The sequence below is a fragment of the Cannabis sativa genome, chromosome 2 (assembly GCF_029168945.1).
Source record: "Cannabis sativa cultivar Pink pepper isolate KNU-18-1 chromosome 2, ASM2916894v1, whole genome shotgun sequence".
NCBI lineage: Eukaryota > Viridiplantae > Streptophyta > Magnoliopsida > Rosales > Cannabaceae > Cannabis > Cannabis sativa.
This window is the reverse complement of record NC_083602.1, coordinates 51594304-51611584: the sequence shown is the minus strand read 5'-3', so window position 1 is coordinate 51611584 and position 17281 is coordinate 51594304. Positions and strand designations below refer to the sequence as shown.

The following is a 17281-nucleotide window of genomic DNA, read 5'->3' as shown; positions in this document are numbered from 1 at the left end:
TAGGTGTCTATAAAAGTTAATACCACATATAGTTTTATGTAAAAATATTGCATAAAATACAATTCAATATAATACAATACAATACGACCTAATACGGCGTACCAAACGAGCCCGAGTATTTTATTGAAAATAATTATAGTCTAATGCATCCTGAATTAAAAATAATAATAAAAAAATCATCTAATGACCTGCCCTATCACAAGAAAGTATTGAAATAAAAATGTCTAAAATAAAATATTTAAATACTAGTTATACAATGAAACAAGTAAAAATTATTTTGTTCCATCCAGAAAAAAAGTATTAATGACATTGAGTAATAATTAAAGTCTTTTAAGAATATGGAAGCAAATGAATTAAGTGGATTCATCTCAATGAGAATAGTAGATTATGTATTTTTATATTTTTTTTTATCAAGAAAGAAGAAAACTTCATTAATTAATAAACGAGAATATACAAGATTACAAGATCAAGCCATTCGGCTCCAAACCAGAAAAAAATAGCCCTCAAATTACAATTAAATCTTGCCAAATTATATTTTTTATTTCTTTAACAATATGAGCAGCTATTTTAGAATATCCCTCAAAAGAAAATTTGTTCTTATTTAACCAAAGACAGTAGCAAGTGGCAGCAAAGACAGCAACATCAACAACTTGCATGGTATTCGAAGGAGGCTGGGCTAACTAACTCTACCACCCGACAAGGCCAGTCGACCAAGCTCTCTTCCCCAACCAATTAAAAATCTGCTCCACCACCTGTCTCGAAAGATAGATAACACCTGAAAATGTGATTCATACTCAGCTGTACAAACAGGGCAACCCAGAGAATCAATGTCAACATGAAGCTTAACTAGATTGTCTCTAGTTAAAAGCTGAAGGTTCATTGCTTGCTATAGAACAAATATTTTTAGTTTAGGTAATGTTAGAGAACTCCACACAACTCTCTGGTAAAGTGCCACATTTTGAGTAAGAGAGCTGTTGAAAATCATGTATTTTACGCTAATTATTGTATTACTCTTTTAGGAATTTCGAGACTGGTCGCTCCTCTCTTATTTTTCTCAGTCTTTCAACATACTCACGAGTACGTGGGTTAATGAGTTGAAAGCTCTTAAAGAATTTGTTATCTACCATTTCCAGAAATATAGCTTCAGTCTTTGTATTTTTTTTGAATTATCTAGGTTGGGTCTCTAGATAATCTCAGAATATTATTGCTGTGTATTATGATCGTTTTATTGTTTACTTTACATATAGGCCAAGAGTCAAGACTAGAGAAAGACTATAAGCTTAGTTTTATGGTGATACAGTCATTCATAAATAAACATAATATTATATACTAATCAGTCGTTATATTGAATTAACTTTTAGGAAATGATATAAAATGCTATAATTAATTTTACCTAATAATTGCACATACATATATCAAGTGTCAGATCAAAACAATCTTGTAGGACATAAAGTTGAAAAACTAAAAAATAATTGCAACCCCACTATATTAATATCAAAAAATAAGGGAGTTCCAGGCCACAAACACATAATCTGAGACAAATCTGTATAAACATTACTATGATTTTTTTTTAATAATAATTAATTGTGTAAACAAAACAAATAAAAAAAAACTTATACAATATATAATACAAGGTCTTTATTTATAATAATATATTATAAGGAGGCAATGCGCGCGGCACGTAAATAGGCTGAGAGCTTTAGCCGCACGTGCTTTGCTAAGTGTGAACACCTTAATTTAATTAAATGACCATAGCATAGCATTGTCATTATTAAATTAAAATTATGAGATTCAATATTAAAACAGCCCTATGATATCTTGAGTGGTGTTGATTATGTCTTTTAAATTTAGAATTTTTTTATTTTAAAATATGTGAAAACCCTACATAATATTAAACTACATTAAGCAGAGTACTAATTTATTAATTATAATTTAGTTTTTGGTGTATCATGGTAATTTAAGTCATGCATGCTTCTGTCATCGATCTCAAGCATAGTACATACTACTTAACTATATATTATGAGAAAGAATATTCTCACAATTCATCAATTTAAATCCATTAATATTAATTATAGTTCATGTGAAAATAGTGTGAAATAATTAATAAAAGTGTTCAAAAGATTCATTTTGATATGGCTTTAATTAACATATAATCACTTATTTCAAAATCTTAATAAGCTTTACTTATATTAAAATGGTCCAACTCTTTAATTTTGACACACACTTATATATAAACATACATTTATATATATATATGCTGTTTGTGTTTCTGTAGTAACTGTAACTACAGCAACTATAGTTAGATTTGATTAGCTTTATTGAGTAGCCAAAAATGGCGTCAATGGTAGGGACAGACGACAATGAGTCAGAGTCATTGAGAATCGAGTTGGCCGAGGTTGGAATAAGGAGCTTGGGATCTTCAGCCAATGACGACGAAACAGAGAGAATGGCTCTGAAGTTTGAAAGGTTAAGATCCAAAGAGGATGATTATGGAGACCAGAAGGACGATAATGGTGATAAAGAAACAGTTCATCATTATGGTGGTGATGTTGCCAAGCTTGGAGCTCAAGAACGACATTGTTTCATTGAGAAAATTATCAAACACGTTGAGAACGATAATCTCCAGCTCTTGACGAGAATCAGAAATAGAATTGACAAGTAAGGCTTACTTTACTTAACAATTTCTTCTTCTTCTCTCTTTCATTTTGAACACTATCGTAGATTTTCCTAAAAGAGAACCAAATTAGTGATAAATTTCAGGAAGTTTACTATACATTTTTTCATTTCCGTAGTTGAAAACAGAAAAATATTTAAGTTGGAATGGAATATGCAGGGTTGGTGTGAAATTGCCTACTGTAGAGGTGAGGTATAAAAATCTTAGAATTGATGCAGAGTGTGAGGTTGTCCATGGAAAGCCTCTGCCAACTCTATGGAATTCTTTTAAGAGCATGATTTTTGTGAGTCATTGATTGATTGATTTCAATTATATAAAAGTACATGGTTTATTATTATGATTAAGTCCTTATCCATATGATCTTCTACACTAAATATGTTAATATATTATTACAGGGGTTTACAAAGATTCCAGGTTTAGGTTCAGCTAAAGCTAAGATCAGCTTATTTAACGATGTTAGCGGTATCATAAAGCCTGGAAGGTAGCTTTTATATGAATTTGTTCAAATATAGCTATAACTACTTACTTTTTCTCATTGTTTATGAGACCCAACGAATATTGAACTATTGGTTTGAAAATGTGTTCAAAGTCAAAAATATAATTCATATCTTTACCATTGAGTTTCTTTTCTTCTTTTACCAGAATGAAGTTTATTTGATGCATTTATGAAAACCCAAGTAAAATTATTGTTTTCTGACAGATTAACACTTCTGCTTGGGCCCCCAGGAAGTGGTAAGACAACACTATTGAAAGCTCTATCAGCCAATCTAGACTCGTCCCTTAAGGTATCATATGTTGCTTTTTCAGAGTATTATACCTTAATCATCAACCCTGTTATATATCCAGAAACTGAGAAACATATGTTGAAGTGAAAATAGTGGAAACATGATGCTACTTTTTTGGTTCATATTCTTTAATAGTTGACAGGGGAAATTTCTTACAATGGATACAAAGTGGAGGAGTTTGTTCCTGAGAAAACTGCTGCTTATGTAAGCCAATTTGATCAGCTCATCCCTGAAATGACAGTAAGGGAAACACTTGACTTTTCAGCTCGTTGTCAGGGTGTTGGAAGCCGAGCTGGTATGTTTTTTTGAGCCATATATAGTATGTATTCATGACTCATATGTTGGGTATCAGACTGATGATGTCTTTTCTGATCATGTAGAGATTATGAAGGAGGTCAGTAGAAGAGAGAAAGAAGCTGGAATTGTACCTGATCCTGACATTGATACTTTCATGAAGGTGCATTTCAGCTTTTAGTCCTTGTTTATGAGTTATAATAATATGAAGGATAATAATTTAGCTGGATGTTGTTCTAAAAATATGTATTTGACAATTTGTTAATCTGTTTTTGACAGGAAATTTCGGTGAAGGGACTGAAAAGAACCCTTCAAACAGACTATATACTGAAGGTCATCCTCTCCAACCGAACTTATAACTTCTTTGTATTTGTATAACTCCAAATGCTAATGTATGTTTTTTCACTCATCTGATGTGTGATGTGGCCATTCAGATTCTTGGACTTGATATATGTGCTGACACTTGGATTGGAGATGCCATGAGAAGAGGCATTTCTGGTGGTCAGAAGAAGAGATTGACAACAGGGGAGATGATTGTTGGTCCAACAAAAGCTTTGTTCATGGATGAGATAACAAATGGCTTAGACAGCTCTACTGCATTTCAGATTGTTGCTTGTATTCATCAGTTGGCACACATTACAGATTGTACAGTACTCGTTTCGCTCCTTCAGCCTGCACCAGAAACATTTGAACTATTTAATGACCTCATATTAATATCAGAAGGGAATGTTGTGTATCATGGTCCTCGTGATCAAGTTCTTGAATTTTTTGAAGGTTGCGGATTTAGGTGTCCAGAGAGGAAAGGAGTAGCTGATTTTGTCCAAGAGGTAAGCATTATAATTTTTCTTTTATGCCTTTCAACTTTTGTTGTCATGTACTCTTTAAAAACACACTTTATCTTCTGGTATGTAGGTAATCTCTAAGAAAGATCAAGAGCAGTACTGGTACTCAACCGAGAAAGCTTTTCGGTATGTATCAGTGGAGGAATTCTCCAAAAAGTTTAAGGCATCTCGTTTTGGGAAGAAGCTAGATGAGGATCTTACACAGCCATATGATAAATCTCAAGGCCATGAGAATGCTCTTTCCTTCAGTGTGTATTCCATCTCTAAATGGGAACTTCTTAGAGCTTGTGCATCAAGGGAACTTCTTCTCATGAAGAGAAATTCTTTTGTTTACATATTCAAAACAAGCCAGGTCATGATTAATCAGATTCAAATCGTTTCTTGTATATTTGAATGTTAGAACTAGAGTTAAATCTGAAACATAATTTGCCTCTTTGCAGCTCATCATCATTGCTTTCATGACTATGACTATGTTCTTGAGGACTAGAATGGAAGTTGATGTTGTTCATGCTAATTTCTATATGGGTGCTCTGTACTATGCTCTTAGCATACTTTTTCTTAATGGAATTCCTGAGATGTCAATGACTATTCAAAGGCTTAATATTTTCTACAAACAGAAAGAATTGCGTTTTTACCCAGCTTGGGCTTATGCAATTCCAGCTGCTTTGTTAAAGATTCCTCTTTCACTTTTGGAATCTGTGGTTTGGACTTGTCTTACTTATTATGTGATAGGATACAGTCCTGAGATCCAGAGGTGAGTTTAAATTGAAATCACCATAACTTCTTGATAAATTTAGACATTGTTATATAAGAACTCACAATATCTTTGATATGGTTTATCTCTCTCATTTCTAGGTTCTTGCGGCAATTCTTTCTGTATTTTGTTCTTCACTTGGCATCATTGTCCATGTTCCGTTTCTTGGCATCATTCTTTCAGACTATGGTTGCTACTACGACAGCTGGTAGTTTTACAATACTGTTTGTGTTACTCTTTGCTGGATTCATTATACCACAACGTAAGGATATTTTGCTTGGTTTTCCATATTGAGTAATAAAGAAGAACCAACTAGAAAGTTAACTCGATTTTGTTTTGTTGATGATTACAGCGTCAATGCCAGTTTGGTTGAAATGGGGTTTCTGGTTTTCACCCTTGACATACGGAGAAATAGGCCTTTCAGTAAATGAATTTCTTTCACCACGATGGCAAAAGGTGATTCTGCATTTTCAATTTAACCCTTCCTTTACAAATTTCCTACCATTATGGAGTTTGAGTATATATATGATCTACCTTCGGTGTTCACTTTTAGATGTTAACCACTAATACTACAATTGGACAAGAAACACTTATGAGCCGTGGCCTGAACTTTGATGGATATCTTTATTGGATATCAGTTGGTGCCTTATTTGGTTTCGCAATACTTTTCAATGTTGGGTTTATACTGGCTTTGAGTTTCTTTAAGTGTAAGTTTTCTGTTGTTTTCATGATACTTTAGCTTAAAAACCAACTTTATATTATACATGCTATTTTCATATATGTGCAGCTCCTAAATCATCATCTGGTGCAATTATTTCACAAGAAAAGCTCTCCCAACTTCAAAGAACTGGTGTGCATCAGAAAGAAGATTCTAACGTTTGGACTCCTAAAACTGATGAATGTTAGTACTCAAACTTCCCATCCCCATTTAGGCAATCTATCTCACTGACAGAATTCAAAAAGCCCTTCTGAGTTGTTTTTCTTTCTTCTTTTTTCAATGTACACAGGCAAGATGGTCTTACCTTTCACTCCCTTGACAATGGTGTTTCAGGATGTGCAATATTATGTTGACACCCCATTGGTAATTCAGTTAATTCAGTTAAGAAGCTATTCACATTAATTGAACTAATTTCTTTGCTTCTATTTTCGTGTTCAGGAAATGAAGGAACGAGGATTTAGTGAGAAAAAACTCCAACTTCTTGCTGATATTACAGGTTCATTTAGGCCTGGAGTTCTCACTGCATTGATGGGAGTTAGTGGGGCAGGGAAAACTACTTTACTTGATGTTCTTGCTGGAAGAAAAACCATTGGATACATAGAAGGAGATATTCGAATTGGTGGATATCCTAAAGTTCAAGAAACATTTGCCAGGATTTCAGGATACTGTGAGCAGACTGATATACATTCACCACAAATCACTGTAGAAGAATCTGTCATTTTTTCAGCTTGGTTGCGTCTAGATTCTAAGATTGATGCAAAAACTAAAGCTGTAAGCTAATTATTTCAGTTACCAAAATTTTCTTTTCTACTTGGAGCTAATATATGCTTGAAATGTTCTAACAGGATTTTGTGAATGAAGTTCTTGAGACCATTGAACTTGATGGAATAAAAGATGCCTTAGTAGGAATACCTGGTGTTAGTGGTCTTTCGAATGAGCAGCGTAAGCGGCTAACAATAGCTGTGGAACTTGTCTCAAACCCATCCATAATCTTTATGGACGAACCCACAACTGGCTTGGATGCTAGATCAGCTGCAATTGTCATGAGAGCAGTGAAGAATGTTGCTGATACTGGTAGAACAATTGTTTGTACCATTCACCAACCTAGTATCGACATATTCGAATCTTTTGATGAGGTAACATGTCTTTGATTGTAGTTTAAGAAATAATGTGATTGATAATATAAACACCATAGCAAAGATGGTACTATGGAACATTGCTAATGATGGCTCTTCTATTTCAACGTAGCTAATCCTTCTGAAAATTGGTGGACGCATAATATACTCTGGACCACTTGGGAAGAACTCAACTAGAGTTATAGAATACTTTGAGGTCAGTGCAACTTCCAATTGATACATGTATGATCCTTCTTTGTTCTTTTGCTTCATTAACTTTTGTTTTCCTTTGTTTTTTTTTTCGTTCTTTCTAACAGGGTATTTCTGGAGTTGCAAATATTAGGAATAACTGTAATCCAGCAACATGGATGCTAGAAGTCACTTCTTCATCTTCAGAAGCTGGACTTGAAGTAGATTTTGCCAAAATTTACAAAGATTCTTCTTTATACAAGCAAGTAGAATCTTACAGTTACTAGAACAAAAGTTGTTTTCTTATATACAAATATCTTTGCAGATTGAATATTATGTTAAATAACCTCAATGTTATGTATGCAGGAACAATAAAAATCTCGCAAAGCAATTGAGTACTCCACCACCTGGTTCAAGAAATCTTCATTTCCCAACTCGTTTTTCACAAAATGCATGGGGACAATTCGAATCTTGCTTATGGAAACTCAACTTGTCTTATTGGAGAAGTCCTTCATACAACTTTATGCGTTTAATGCATACCCTTGTTACATCTTTTGTCTTTGGGGCATTATTTTGGAACCAAGGAAAGAAAATGTAAACAAAGTCCTTACTCTTTTTTCATTCATTAAATCAGCTTTCTCTTTTCCAAGTTTTGAAAACACTTAACTTTATTCATTCATCTTTTTCAGAACCAACCAGCAGAACTTATTCAATATATTTGGTTCGATGTATACATCCGTGGGATTCTTGGGAATCAACAATTGCATGACTGTGTTACAACATGTGGCAACAGAGAGAACAGTTATGTATCGAGAAAAATTTGCAGGGATGTACTCATCGTGGACTTATTCACTTGCCCAGGTACAATTTCGATAGAACCTTCTAAAGTGTCTTGCTTGAAAATGTCAACACTTTTGACTCACCATGTTTTGTAGGTAGCAGTTGAAATTCCTTACACATTCACTGAAGCTGTGCTTTTTCTGATAATAACATATCCAATGATTGGATATTATTGGACAACATATAAAATTTTCTGGTACTTCTATACAATTTTTTGTACATTTTTGTACTACAACTATCTTGGAATGATGCTTGTTTCTATGACACCCAACTTCAACATTGCTGCCATTCTAGCTTCATCTTGCTACACATTGTTCAATCTTTTCGCGGGTTTTCTTATTCCTAAACGTGTAAGCCAGTCTAGCTTTCCATTTTACAATGAAAAAGATATAGTTTGAAAAGAAAAAACTAACCATTTTGTGTTTTTCTGTATATTTGCAGCATATTCCAAAGTGGTGGATTTGGTTGTACTATCTGATTCCAACATCTTGGTCACTAAACGGTTTACTAACTTCTCAATATGGAGACATAAGCAAGGAAATTGAAATCTATGGAGAAGTCAAAACAGTGGCTACATTCATAGAAGATTACTTTGGTTTTCACTATGACCAACTACCACTTGTGGCAGCTGTTCTTATTGCCTTTCCTCTTGTTTATTCATCTCTATTCACTTACTGCATAGGAAGGTTGAACTACCAGAGAAGATAACACAAATTCATTAACATCTATGTACATATGTTACCTCTTTTGCTTCTCTGTAAATCATCATTCCAGGGCCCGGACCTGGACCCGGGCCCGACCCTGAATTTTAGTGAGTCATAAACAAAAATAAAACTACAAAAGCATTTATTAAAGTATTTTTGTAATTATTTTACAGTTTAAACAAACTGTACATGTAACATGTGTAGTTAATGGTGTCTTTACATGTGTGCACACAAACTTAGAAACAAAATCTGTTGTGAGAGAATTGAATCAGATTAATTTTTAAGAACATTGGGTAGTTTTACTGTTAAAAAATAGCCATTAAAAATTGTGTAGTTATAAAGTAAATATCCCTTTGTATTTGAACTTATCTTTTCTAATGCTTTTTCTCTGTTTTTTTTTTTGGTCTGATTTCTTACTAAGTAGTTTAGTTGAACAGAAGCTATTATCTAAGTTTTACTTTCTTCTTTGTTGTTGTAGCTGCAAAAATTAAGAACATAATATAAATGAACAAAAAAGTATCAAAGTGACTTCATCCAAAAATCATTTATAATTCATGTGATGTGTTCTTTATTGTCGTTTTAACAGTATTGTGTGATGATAGACATTCCAAAGTGGTGGGGATTTGATTAATTAGTGATAAATGACATAAAAACTTCTCATATATTTAATATCCATTTCCCACCAAAGAAAGAATTAAACATTGTAAAGTGACAGAACAGTCTTTTTAATAAAAGGGCATGAAATTGAATGATGAATAAACACAACACACTAATCTTACCTAAGACACAAGTATTAATATTTTAGAAATTTCAATTATGAAAATAACCCTTTTCCAAAAATCATTCATATACAACAACAACAACAACAACAAACTCATTGAAATAATCTCCATATCTTTTCTATTTTTCTTATAATAATAAACAAAAAATTTGACCAACCAACAAATTCACCTACCCACTTGTTTATTGTTCCTTTTCCTATAATGTAATTTAATAGTGAAAGGGTTAGGTGACTCTCATTTCCCTGATGTGTTCAAAACGTGGACTCCAGCACATCTTATGAGCAATGAGAATCACCCATTATCATATATACAATATAAAATAAATATAAATATATATATATATATATATAAACGCACACACTTAAATCAAGATACAGTATCATTCATGTCGTTTGTGATATTCAACGTTTGTTTTAATTAATTCTTAAGCAACTAGTATATGTCACATCCACACCAAAACAAAATTGTCTCATAAAAAATTAAACCCTATTATTGTGAAACATGGATTCTTTGTGCTGAAACTGAATATGCAATCTACTAGTTTTTTTTATACATGAAAGTACAAACAAGTATTACTATTAATACTAATGCAGAGAAAATTGTATGAAATCATTTTGAGGGGTCTTTTTCCCCTTTATGGACATGGGAATCAATGCAATATAATGGTGCCAATTATTTGTGTCACTTTTTAATGCCAATCCCAATATGACATGGGCATTTTGAAAGGTGTGTAGACATATACATGTGCTGAGCATGTAAAGGTATATTGTCATTTTAATGCATAAAAACAACAATGGATATATGTGAAAGCGAACCCCATACCAGTTGTATTAAACTCCCCACCATTCTCATCTTTTCAGATTCAATCATTTTTCACTTTAAAATCATCTTTTGACTATGTTTAGAATTTGGATTTGTTGGGGGTATTAATTCAACCCAAGTTGTTCATACAAAGAAAAAAAAAACAATTGTGTCGAATATAATAAGTGTTCTACCTACTCTATTAGTACAGAGTCTTTTGGAAGGTATTCAAAAATAAAATTATGCGAAATAAACTCAAAATGAATAATATCATATTAATATAAGAGTAAAGTGAGCTTCCTATTAGATATTATTATTTAAAAATAATAAAGCATGTACAATCGATATGAAATACAGAATAATATAAACATATCGAACATATATGCAAATCATTGAACTTTAAGTCTAAATCCCTAGTATAGTTTCTGATTGGCTAATCGTGCTTCCAAGCTCTCTCTACTCCCTTTAGATGGAATTTGTTGTTTGCACAGAATGAGTAATGAGCTCGGAGACCAAAACTCTATATTATAAGTGAGATACTCCATTAGTATCTGTATCACATTAATTTTTAGAATATTTTGATAATTAATTCGGTAAATAAATCAATTAGTAAATCGTAATCTGACCATATTTAGAATATTCGTTCTTATCACAATTTGATTTGTGATCATATACAGTCAACGAACAGGTAACGAGATAAAGCAAAATCAATTCATAAATGATTTTGTACTAATAATAGAAATATTTTAATATTCTCTCACTTGGTCAGCATTTAGATTTACCACTTAAATCCAACGTTACTCATTATATAATAAACATATGAATTATAGCGATAGGTTCTCATTTTATGACGAGTATTATCTTCCATGTATTACGATATATTCATTACATAACAATATACTTTATGTGGCAATATACTTAAGTGAATAAATCCTAAACCTTATGTTTATTCTGGTTCTTTAAAATTTTCTCAAATGTAAAATTAAGATGCACATAAATATGAGAAAAAAATAGTAAAATAAGAGTTTCATTAATAATTTTAGTTGTACAACCAAAAACTGCATAAGGGGTAACTGAATCCCATTATTACTTTACGATCCTTGAATTTGTGTTGCGACATGCCTTTAGTTAAAAATACTGCAATCACCCAATTCATTATTGCGTGTTTGATGACCACTTATGATTTTTTATGGCTAAATACTTAATGTCAATATGCTAGCTTTGACCAGTACTCTTATAGTTTTTAGCCATAAATATTGTAGCTGATTTGTTGTAAAATTTTCTTAATGGCCTGAAAATATAATTATGAACTCTAGACCTAGTATAAAACTCTATAATACACTATACGAGATGTATCCTCAAAACAATAAATGAATTTGACTTCTATAATAGAAATAACAATTAAAATTCTCCACGATACAACTTACTAGTAATTGTAAGGACGTAATTAAATGTTAATTTACGTGAATCAATATAACCAGTGAAGTCATAACTTAAGTAAGTAACTAAGTTTCTAAATTATCAGTTAGTATCATTCTTTCACTTGGTATTTTAGTTGCAGTTGAGGGTTTTCTTGGTTGCATTCCAATACCTATTTCACTTGTGTATTAGTTCTCTATATTTGCAATCAATTGAAATGAATGCCACTAGCTTCCTAATTTGCATAATTCATTCCTTGATCAAACTGCCCATTGTAAAATATGAGAAATAAAATTGTGTCATTTTCCTAACGATCTAAAAATTCAAGCATGGTAAATCAATTATGAACAAACTATCTAAAAACTGTAACGCAACAATTATATTTGTTATTAGGCATCTAATATAAAACAACTAATAACACCCCATATGTGATACAAACTTACCATAATTGAGTTTTTTCTATACGAGTCATGTATTGCCAATTCAAAACCCTATTTTTATATATAATAATATTGTAGTAGCACAACTATTATACAATAGATATTTACAACATAATCACAACTATGAATGAAAAATATGTTTGGGCATGGTTAAGTAAAAAATTATCAATATTTTTTTGGCACTGATTAAAAATCACTTGTACGTTAATAATAATTTGTGGAGAAATAATTGTTAGAACTCTGTAAACCAACGTTAAATCAATCAATTTAAATATGAAACAATCTAACCAAATTATAATATTTTTTAGATAGATTTGTGTTAGGTTGTTAGCATGAAATACCTTCAAATATCATAAAAATTATTGTAACATGTCAATTTTTAGATTGTTAGTAAAACACTAAGCTAATTGTAATGCAACTACTCAGAAACATAAAAATTAGAATGATTTTTCATGTTTGTGGCTTGAGATGAATTCAAATTTACTTTAATTTTTGTGATTAGAAATGAATAAATCTACCATTAAAAATTTGGAAAACAGCGTTAATACAACGGGTAAAATATTAGCTACTATATTGATACAATTTTTTTTTTCAAGATTATACATGTTTTAAATTGATCAGGAACTACAAATCTATTTCTTACAAATCTACATTTTATAAATCTGCAAGTTGAATTTAGAAAAATTAGTTTTCTAGAATTTGAATTATAATTCAAGATTAAATTTATGTTTCAAACTAATTTTCTACAAATTTTTGCATCACTCGAGAATTGTAGATATTTAGATTGATTTAGGTCTTCTTCTCAGGTGACGTTTCCAGAATTAATGATGGTTCTTCGACTGTCGGGGTTGATTCATTGTTGTTGTTCTCGTTTGATCGCACGAAGGGTTCGAGTCTCTCAAGCGTGGATCGTGCGGCTTGAAGGTGAGTATAAAATGTATTTGTGTAATTTTTTTTTTATTTAGGCTGTATAAATATTTAATTGGCCAGTCCATTATAAATTTGTAATATTGTTGTCTTTTTTAGATATAACCGAAAAAAGCCTAAAAAACAAGGGGTTTTTTTTTTATATATATATTTTTACAGAAATCCATATAAAAACCCAAACAATCAACGGAATAACCTAAAATGCAAACAAAATCTACATAGTAACCACATAAAAATTATTGGAACAACCCAAACTGTAAATTTTTTTTAAAAAAAAAAATTAAAAAATTAAGGGGAATTACCCCATATACTATTTTTTTAACTTTTTTTTTTTTTTTAAATTTACGGTTTGAGTTTCTAAAGTGGTTGTAGCAGTAGTTGCAATAGGAGTTTTTGTACGATTTTTTGTTGCAATTTAAGTTGCAGCACTAGTTGCAATAGGAGTTTCTATGTAGAATTCCGTAAAAATACAAAAAAAAAATGTCTTGAAATGTAAAAATGAAAAAGACCTAAAAAATTAATATATAGAATAATTCTCAAAAAAAAAAAAAAAAAGAAAAAAACCCAGCCACCAACCACGGGAGCAATAGCATTGTTCTTGTTGGTCACATACACACATACTTAGAACTATTAGTTTTCTTCATGAATTTACCAACTACATCCAAAATTAGTCAATTTTCTTTCCACAAAAAATAAGAGAATCAGTGGTCCTTTCCTTTGCACTCATCGATTTAACTACCAACTACAAACAATCTCAACCGTTGGTTCCTGCTCATCCACGGCTGAAATTCTTCCCTCTTCCTTCTTCCACCAACCAACCTTTACAAATTGACCTCATAACAACACTTTAAAATTTACATTAAAATATTAAATTACTAAAATCATAGTCAAGTCTATATTTGGATGGGAACTCGTTAGTTCTCCCTATAAATACCAACTCAAACTGTTGGACCAATTGTCCCAGTGAGTTGAGTTGTGAGATTTAGACAACTCTTAAAGGTTTCCACGTTCAACACTAGCAAATCTTCTTAAAAGACCAAAAGGTTCGAACTTTTTCAAATTTCATTGCTGGGGTTTTCTCTTTTCATCAACTTGTTCTTGTTCATTTCTGAAAAGTTTCGTTTTTTATTGTTTCTGAATTGTTCTTTATGAAACTTCATTGCTGGGGTTTAGCTTAACATAGTTTCCATTAAGAAAACAAGGAGAAAAGGTATTGTTATAATTTTCTTTTTCTCTGTATAAAATCATGAGAAAAAAATGAGAAATTGGTGAATGAATGTGATCTTTCATTTGTTATTAAGGTTCTTTTTATTTGTTTATGCTTTGTTGTTCCTCATTGGGATCATAGACATGGTGTTTGATTGTGGTATCTCTAAAGTAACAGGTAGTCAATTCTGACTTTCTCTTCATCTAATTTGAATTGCAGCTTGGGAGAATGGATTCCTTCTTGTTCACTTCAGAATCAGTGAACGAAGGACACCCTGATAAGCTCTGCGATCAGATCTCTGATGCAGTTCTTGATGCTTGCTTAGCTCAAGACCCTGACAGTAAGGTCGCCTGTGAAACTTGTACAAAGACCAATATGGTTATGGTGTTTGGGGAGATCACAACCAAAGCCAAAGTTAACTATGAAAAGATTGCCCGTGACACCTGCCGTTCTATTGGATTCGTTTCGGATGATGTTGGTCTTGATGCTGACAAGTGCAAAGTTTTGGTTTACATCGAGCAGCAGAGTCCTGATATTGCTCAGGGTGTTCACGGCCACCTTACTAAGCGCCCTGAGGAAATTGGAGCTGGTGATCAAGGTCACATGTTTGGTTATGCCACTGATGAGACTCCTGAGCTCATGCCCCTCAGCCATGTTCTTGCTACCAAGCTTGGTGCTCGTCTCACTGAAGTCCGGAAGAATGGGACATGTCCTTGGTTGAGACCTGATGGAAAGACACAAGTTACTGTCGAATACATCAATGACAATGGCGCCATGGTTCCCGTTCGTGTCCACACTGTTCTCATCTCTACACAGCATGATGAAACTGTTACCAATGATGAGATTGCTGCTGACCTTAAAGAGCATGTCATCAAGCCTATTGTCCCTGAGAAGTACCTAGATGAGAAGACCATCTTCCATCTCAACCCATCAGGGCGTTTTGTTATTGGTGGCCCTCATGGGGATGCAGGTTTGACAGGCCGAAAGATCATCATTGACACTTATGGCGGTTGGGGAGCTCATGGTGGTGGTGCTTTCTCTGGGAAGGATCCTACCAAGGTAGACAGGAGTGGTGCTTACATTGTTAGGCAGGCTGCCAAGAGCATTGTTGCCAGTGGCCTTGCTAGAAGGTGCATTGTCCAGGTTTCGTATGCCATTGGCGTTCCAGAGCCCTTGTCGGTTTTTGTTGATTCCTATGGCACTGGAAAGATTCCAGACAAGGAGATCCTCAAGATTGTGAAGAAGAACTTTGATTTCAGGCCTGGAATGATTGCCATTAACCTGGACCTCAAGAGGGGTGGCAATGGAAGGTTTTTGAAGACAGCTGCTTATGGACATTTCGGTAGAGACGATGCTGACTTTACATGGGAAGTGGTGAAGCCCTTAAAGTGGAGAAAGCCTAAGGAGTAAGCTTATGGCTACACTGCCTGCAGTTCACCAATAATATGTCTTCATTGATTGTCATTGTGTTCATCTCTTCTTCTTCTTCTTCTTCCTATTTACTTTTGAAAGAATTTTACTCACTTTCTTGGCCTTCTGAAAAGAAATAAAAAAGCTATGGATTTTTTCTGTCATGATGAAATGAATCATGGCAGAATCAATGTACTGTTGCTTTTGGTATATTCGAGCATGATAATTGGTCAATATTTTTTACTCTTTCTTCAAACCATCTTCGCATGTTAAATGTTGCTAGCTAGCTTTCTAATGGGTGTGACCCAGGTTTAAATTGAATTGACCCCTCAGAAAAAGAAAATAATAATTAAATGAATCAAAATCCAAAGAACCATGAGCACAAAAATATAAGGATAATTAGGGGTGGGCAACATTCCATCAATCCAATTGAACCGAATCGATTCAATCCAATCTAATTACAAAATATTAGATATCGAAGTACTTTTCTTGCGTATTCTTGATAAACCAGCGTTTATATATAGATGTAAGAAGATCTGTTTGGGAAGTAAGAAGCCCTTTTGACATCTCTTCATCTGCAAAAAATTCTTAATGTGAAAACACAGAGACAAAAGGCTGATCTTTGAATAAGAAAAAGAGTGGATCTGCAGGGTTCCAAATGAATTGGCTTATTCAAAAAAAGCCTCGTTCTTTGGAAGATCTATCTCATGTTTTGTCCAAGTTATTTCTTTTTTTTGGTCCAAGTTTCTTCTCTTTTTGTCTAACTCACTTCCTTTTTTCTTTGTGAGTTTTAGGAATATCCCTATTCATAGGTCCGAAATCCACATCTATGAATTGAAAGGTCCGAATGATCAACTCTGCCATCACTTATTAGAATCAATAGGTCTTCAAATCTTTCATTTAAAAAAAATGAAAACCCTTTTTATTGAATGATCATGATACTTCCCAAAAATCAAAATTCTTGATCAATGGAGGAATAATATCACTATTTTTGTTCAATAAGATACCAAAGTGGATAATTGACTCATTCCATACTAGAAATAATCGCAGGAAATCTTTTGATAACACGGATTCCTATTTCTCAATGATATCCCACGATCAAGACAATTGATCGAATCTCGTGAAACCATTTCATATTCAATTACAATTTGGATTGGATTAGATGCTAAAAGTTGAATTCTAATTGGACTAGAACGGTTATTGGATGTCAATTTTAGAATCTAATTAAAAATTAATCTAATCCAATTATAATTATATATGTTAAAAAATTATTTATATAATAAAAAATATTGAAAAATATAATATATATTAATTATATTTTTATTAATTTTGTTTTGTGTTAAATTTGTAATACTTACTTATTTTGTGTATTTATTTTCA

At 32.6% G+C, this 17281-nt stretch overlaps 2 protein-coding genes across 5 annotated transcripts in view; both read left to right on the top strand.

The window, feature by feature from the left end:
• The window catches only part of LOC115719259 (S-adenosylmethionine synthase 1), a 51776-nt gene extending 35619 nt beyond the window's left edge, over positions 1-16157 (top strand). For 2 of the 3 annotated variants that reach the window (XM_061108853.1, XM_061108854.1), the window contains exons 2-3: positions 14203-14327; positions 14711-16157. In XM_061108853.1, the coding sequence (XP_060964836.1) occupies positions 14720-15901 (1182 nt within the window). In that variant the 5' untranslated portion in view covers positions 14203-14327; positions 14711-14719 and the 3' untranslated portion in view covers positions 15902-16157. Of the gene's footprint in view, positions 1-14125; positions 14328-14710 lie in introns of those variants that run through there. The other variant, XM_030648224.2, reaches the window with a different exon arrangement.
• On the top strand, positions 2261-9218 carry LOC115718515 (pleiotropic drug resistance protein 3). 2 transcript variants are annotated; one of them, XM_030647315.2, is made up of 23 exons: positions 2261-2658; positions 2834-2957; positions 3070-3155; positions 3375-3459; positions 3595-3754; positions 3840-3916; positions 4033-4086; positions 4188-4580; positions 4666-4947; positions 5036-5349; positions 5451-5611; positions 5702-5805; positions 5903-6056; positions 6137-6250; positions 6357-6430; positions 6506-6838; positions 6913-7203; positions 7316-7399; positions 7500-7633; positions 7738-7965; positions 8061-8232; positions 8307-8561; positions 8653-9218. In XM_030647315.2, the coding sequence occupies exons 1-23, from the start codon at positions 2333-2335 to the stop codon at positions 8917-8919; spliced, it is 4272 nt and encodes a 1423-aa protein (XP_030503175.2). In that variant the 5' UTR covers positions 2261-2332; the 3' UTR covers positions 8920-9218. The 2 variants fall into 2 exon arrangements, with proteins under 2 accessions (XP_030503175.2, XP_060964835.1); XM_061108852.1 differs by lacking the exons at positions 8061-8232; positions 8307-8561; positions 8653-9218 and having other exon boundaries at positions 7500-7637; positions 7738-7861.
• Positions 16158-17281: the final 1124 nt, after the last annotated feature.